Here is a 5874-nt window from a genome sequence, read left to right on the forward strand (position 1 = left end):
AAAAAAAAAAAAATAACACTGTGCTTGCTATTTTTTTAAAAAAGAACAGAAAAGAAAAAGATACTCCCAATGTAACTATGACCACTGCTTTCTTATCTAGTAGAATTATTTTGTACTTATTGAAAAATAACACTGTACCTGGCCACAGGTTTTTTTAATCAGACATCATGTTTGTCAATACATAAAAGGAATATAGATAAGTGAGAAAAGCTCATTAAGATGATCCTAAATCTTCTCCACTGTCAATGTCTGGTCTCCTGAATTATGGATGTCATATTTTTCCACATAATACTTGTGCCATTCAGAGCCTTAGAGATGAAGCATTTCTCTTAAGAATGCATCAGAGAATGAAAACTCATGAGCCCCAGGCTTGTTAGCCTGTATGTTAAATGATGTGGTGCTAGTCTTCTTTTGCTCTGCAGAACTGTTGCCTGTTCACTGTCTCCCTCTCTCTCCCTTGCAAGTATCTGCCCCGTGGACTTATTGTCTCTCTCTCTTTTTTTTTTTTTTTTTTTTTTGAGATGGAGTCTTGCTCTGTCACCCAGGCTGGAGTGCAGTAGAATGATCTCGGCTCACTGCAACCTCAGCCTCTCAGATTTGAGCAATTCTCCTGCCTCAGCCTCCCGAGTAGCTAGGACTAAAGGCACATTTCACCACGACCAGCTACTTTTTGTATTTTTAGTAGAGACCAGGTACCACCATGTTGGCCAGGCTGGTCTCGAACTCCTGACCTCAGGTGATCCACCTACCTCGGCCTCCCAAAGTGCTGGGATTATAGGCAGGAGCCACTGCACCCGGCCTATTGTCTCTTAAGAGTTTCTTTTGAGCAAACTGCAAATTTTTTACACTGGTTTCTTGAGTAGCAAACTGCAAGTTTTTTACACTGATTGTATTCAATACAGACAATAACAACTGGGTCCCCACAGCAATCCAGCTTGCAGATAGTAAGATGTCGTCACAAATAATGGGAAGGTGTGAACTTATAGACATCTAGGGCTCAAAGTCTTGCTTGAGGCCATCGGCTAAGCTTGGTTGGAACCCAGAGATGCTGGGGGGAAATCTGGACTCCTGAGTTTGCCAGGAGCAGTCAAGTGGGACAGAGGAAGGGAAGGGAGTCTTCAGTTCTTGATGAGTGGGGATGTATGAGAGCTCTCGGCTATGGTTCTCCCTCATCCTCATCAGAGAAGCATTGCATTTTAGTGTTTTAGAAGCAGTGACAGGCTGGGTATAGTGGCTCACGCCTGTAATCCCAGCACTTTGGGAGGCCGAGGTGGGCAGATCACGAGGTCAGGAGTTCAAGACCACCTGGCCAACATGGCGAAACTCCATCTCTACTAAAAATACAAAACTGAGCTGGGCGTGGTGGCAGGTGCCTGTAATCCCAGCTACACAGGAGGCTGAGGCAGGAGAATCGCTTGAACCCAAGAGGCGGAAGTTACAGTGATTCGAGATCATGCCATTGCACTCCAGCCTGGGCAACAAGAGCAAGATTCGGTCTCAAAAACAAACAAACAACAAAAAATAATTTAAAAAAATAATAAAAACAGTGACCTGATAGGTTTGCTAGATGCACAGGATGCAAAGACTAAACAGCATGAGCATCTCCACTCATGAGCATACGATATGCACCCCCATCTCTTCCCACTAGTGCACGATCTAGTGGGAAGGCAGAAGAGGAAACAGACCGTGTGTGTGGCACATGCTGAATCGGCTATACGCCTGCCCTGAAAAAGAGAAAGTGGTTGAACTGGCAAGACTTCACAAAGGACTTGATTGGGTGATCTTGTTCCAGGGCTAAAAATTTGCCATGTCCATAATGTAATTACTGTTCCAAGTTGATGGGTTGTCTAAGGGATTACATGGGAGTGGGGGCTCTTGCAGGGAGAACTGTCCAGGTATGTAGATCCATCCTTCATGAACCCAGAACTCTGGGGTTTTCACTTTTGCCATTTGGCATTTCAGGCTTTGGTGCGGAGGGACTGCCCGCCAACCATCGTGTGATGTCAACAAAGGTTTGTGTTAAAATGGGAATCTTGCATGGCAAGAGCCATTGTTTTAAAGAGGATAAGGAGGAACCATAGCTAAGAGCTCTCACGCATCCCCGCTCACCAAGAACTAAAGGCTCCTCTCGCCTCCTCCGTCCCACTCTACTCCGCTCCTGGCAAGCTTAGGAGACCAGTTTTCCCTCTAGCATCTCCGGGTTCCAACCAAGCTTAGCCTGTGGCCTCGAGCAACACTTTGAGCCCTGGATATCTATGAGTTCCCACATCTGAAACAGGAGGATCATGATTCTTGCTGCCTCCCAGGGTTGCTGGAAGATTAAATGGGTTAGCATGCGTGACGCTCAGAACAGAACTGTTATCATTATGTCATTATTACTACTATTACAGTACCAAAAGTACTATTACAGTATTAAAGAGGCAGGATAATGGTTTGGATTTAGTAGTCGATAGTCACAGAGTGAGTTTAACTACTTTAAACATCTCGTACAAGTGGAATCATGCAATATTTATCCTTTTGTGACTGCTTTGGTTCACTTAGCATAATATCCTCCAGGTTCATCCATGTTACCGAAAATGGCAGGATTTTCTCTTTTTAAATTTTTTTTTAATTTTTAATTTTATTTTATTGTATTTGTTTTTCAAGACAAGGTCTCACTCTGCCGCCCAGGCTGGAGTGCAGTGGCGTGATCTCAGCTCACTGCAACCTCAGCCTCCCGGGACTGAAGTAGTCTTCCAACTCAGCCTCCCAGTACTGGGACCACAGGAGCACACCATCATGCTCAGCTAATTTTTTTTTTTGTAATTTTGGTAGAGATAAGATTTTGCCAAGTTGCCCAGGCAGGTCTCAAACTCCTGAGCTCAAGCGATCTGCCCACCTCCTCCTTCCAAAGTGCTGTGAGCCACCACACCCAGCCCTGCCTAAAGGTTCTTTGATCAAGGTTGTTTTGACCTAAGGAAAGGATCAACAGTAAATATATGTTCTGGCCAGGCGTAGGTCAAGACAGGAGGATTGCTTGAGCCCAGGAATTTGAGACCAGCCTGGGAAACATAGTGGGACCCAGTTTCTACAGCAAATTTTGAAAATTAGCCAGTTATGGTAGTACGTGCCTGTAGTTCCAGCTACTTGGGAGGCTGAGGCAAAGAATCACTTGAGCCTGGGAAGTCAAGGTTGCAGTGAGCTATGATAGCGTCACTGTTCTCCAACCTGGGTGACAGAGTGAGATTCTGTCTCAAAAAAAAAAAAAAAAAGTAAGTACATGTAGTACATGTTCTTACACAAAGAACAGTAGATAAAATAGAAATTTTAGGGACATTCTGAGAATGGGGTTAATCAGAAACCAACACGGCGAATTAGCACCCAAGATAGAGGTGCTTTAGCTTCCACAAACTGTATTGTCTAGTGATGCTCAAATTCTTCGTCTTCATCCTCACTGTCTGGGGTTGCATTGCATAGCGTCCTTCCAAAGTTCATGTTTACCAGAGATCTGTGAATATGACTGTATTTGACATAGGTCTTTGCAGACGTACTTAATGAAGATGCAGTCACAATGGGTAAGCGTTGACCCTAATCCAATGACTGGTATCTTTTTAAGAAGAGGAAACAGACACACACAGGGAAGACAGCCACGCATAGTCAGAAGCAGAGATTAAAGTGATGCTACCACGAGCCACAGAATGCCACAGCCTGCCAGCAGACACCAAAAGCAAGGAGAGAGGCACGGAAGAGTTTCTTCCTCTGAGCTCCTAAGAAGGAACCAACCCTGGCATTTTGGCCTTCTGGCCTCCAGATCTATGAGACAATAAATGTCTATTGCTCTAGACCAAACAGTCTATGGTACTTTGTCTAGATTTTTTTTTTTTTTTTTTTTTTTTTTAGATAGGGTCTCACTCTGTCACCCAGGTTGGAGTGCAATGGCACAATCATGGCTCACTGCAGTCTTGACCTCCCAGGCTCAAGTGATCCTCCTGCCTCAGCCTCCCAAGTAGCTGGGACTACAGAGCGCACACCACCATGCCCAGCTAATTTTTGTGTCTTTATTTATTGTAGAGATGGGGTCTTGCTATGTTGCCCGGGCTGGTCTCAAACTCCTGGGTTCAAGCAATCCTCCTGGCTCAGCCTCCAAAAGTGCTGGGATTACAAGCTAAATCATCATGCCCAACCAGTAAATTTCTACAACACAAAACCAAGGAAGAAGCAATCACAGAGGCCACGTGTCTCTCCTGTCTGTGGGATGAACCTCCCATGGTTTGGTACCCGAGGACCCCAACTCCTCCCCATTCATTGTTACTGTTCTTCATCAGTGCTCTTCCAGGCCTTCTGACATTCTCTAGATTCGAAACTTTTGACTTCCATCTTGTGCTGTATTCCTGGTCTTTGAACATAGAATGGAACAGCAAGTGCAGCCCTTTGGGAAGACTCCTGACCCAGCTCTTGAATCCAAACAAGAATCTTGGCCAAGATAGGATCGTAGGACTACCATGTAGCAGACTACAGCAATTCCCCATGATAGGGAGGCGACTGCAGCTTTTCTTCCCTAGTCTGTTCGACCAGCTTCCCCAAGCTCCCTCCTCTGGGGCTCCATAACTTGGAAGAATAAAGTCTGATAAACTGTATCCTCCTGTGGACAACTGCAAGGATGCCAATACATACTGTTGAAGACGCTAAAATTCACGGCTCATCCTCTGGAAAAGTGGTCAGATTCAGGGGACTTCATAAGCTCCTGAACACATTTCACAGGCTTTCATTTTATTTACATTCACTTACTCTTTTCCTTTTTTTTTTTTTTTTTTTTTTTTTTTTTTTTTTTTTTAACAAAGTCTTGCTCTGTCAATCACGCTGGAGTGCAGTGGTGTGATCTCAGCTCACTGCAACCTCCACCTCCCAGGATCAAGTAATTCTCCTGCCTCAGCCTCCCAAGTAGCTGGGATTACAGGCACACACTACCATGCCCAGATAGTTTTTTGTATTTTTAGTAGAGATGGGGTTTCACCATGTTGGCCAGGCTGGTCTTGAACTCCTGACCTCAGGTGATCCGCCCACCTTGGCCTCCCAAAGTACTGGGATTACAGGTGTGAGCCACCAGGCCTGGTCCACTTATTCTTTTTCTAATGTGCTTCCTCTCTTTATATCTCTGAAGAACTTTTAACATTTCTTTCAAGGCAGGTTCTCTGGTAGCAAATTCCCTCAACGTTTGTTTGTCTGAGAATCTTTGTCTTTCTTTCTCCTTCACTTTTGAAGAATAATTTTGCAGGGTACAGAATTCTAGATTGAAGATTTTTTTCTCTCAACACTCTAAATGCTTCATTCTTATCTGCATGGTTTCTGGAGAGAAGTTGGATATAATTCTTATCTTTGCTTCTCTGTAGGTAAGGTATTTTTTCCCCCTCTGGCTTCTTTCAAATATTTTTCTTTTAAAAAATTTTATTTTAGAAGCAGGGGGTGCATGTGCAGATTTGTTACATGAGTATATTGCATAAATGGTGAGGTTTGGGATTCAGTTGAAGCCATCACCCAAATAATGAACGTAGTGCCCAATAGGTAGTTTTCTTTTTTTCCTTTTTTTTTTTTTTTTTTTTTTTGAGACAGAGCCTCGTATTGCCCAGGCTGGAGTGCAGTGGCGCGATCTTGCCTCACTGCAACCTCTGCCTCCCGGGTTCAAGCGATTCTCCTGCCTCAGCCTCCCAAGTAGCTGGGATTACAGGCGCCCACCACCACGCCTGGCTAATTTTTGTATTTTTAGTAGAGACGGGATTTCACCATGTTGGCCAGGCTGGTCTTGAACTCCTGACCTCATGATCCGCCCACCTCAGCCTCTCAAAAGTACTGGGATTACAGGTGTGAGCCACTGCACCCAGCCATCAATAGGTAGTT

The 5874-nt window shown here is 44.5% G+C and overlaps 1 protein-coding gene across 1 annotated transcript in view; it reads left to right on the plus strand.

The window, feature by feature from the left end:
• The first annotated feature begins 949 nt into the window (after nucleotides 1-949).
• Nucleotides 950-5874, plus strand: part of BSPH1 (binder of sperm protein homolog 1) — a 40961-nt gene continuing 36036 nt past the window's right edge. The window contains exon 1 of the mRNA XM_017888832.1: nucleotides 950-972. Coding sequence (XP_017744321.1) covers nucleotides 950-972 — 23 coding nt within the window. The remainder of the gene's footprint in view (nucleotides 973-5874) is intronic.

This window comes from Rhinopithecus bieti, unplaced genomic scaffold (assembly GCF_001698545.2).
Source record: "Rhinopithecus bieti isolate Rb0 unplaced genomic scaffold, ASM169854v2 scaffold_574, whole genome shotgun sequence".
Classification (NCBI taxonomy): Eukaryota; Metazoa; Chordata; class Mammalia; order Primates; family Cercopithecidae; genus Rhinopithecus; species Rhinopithecus bieti.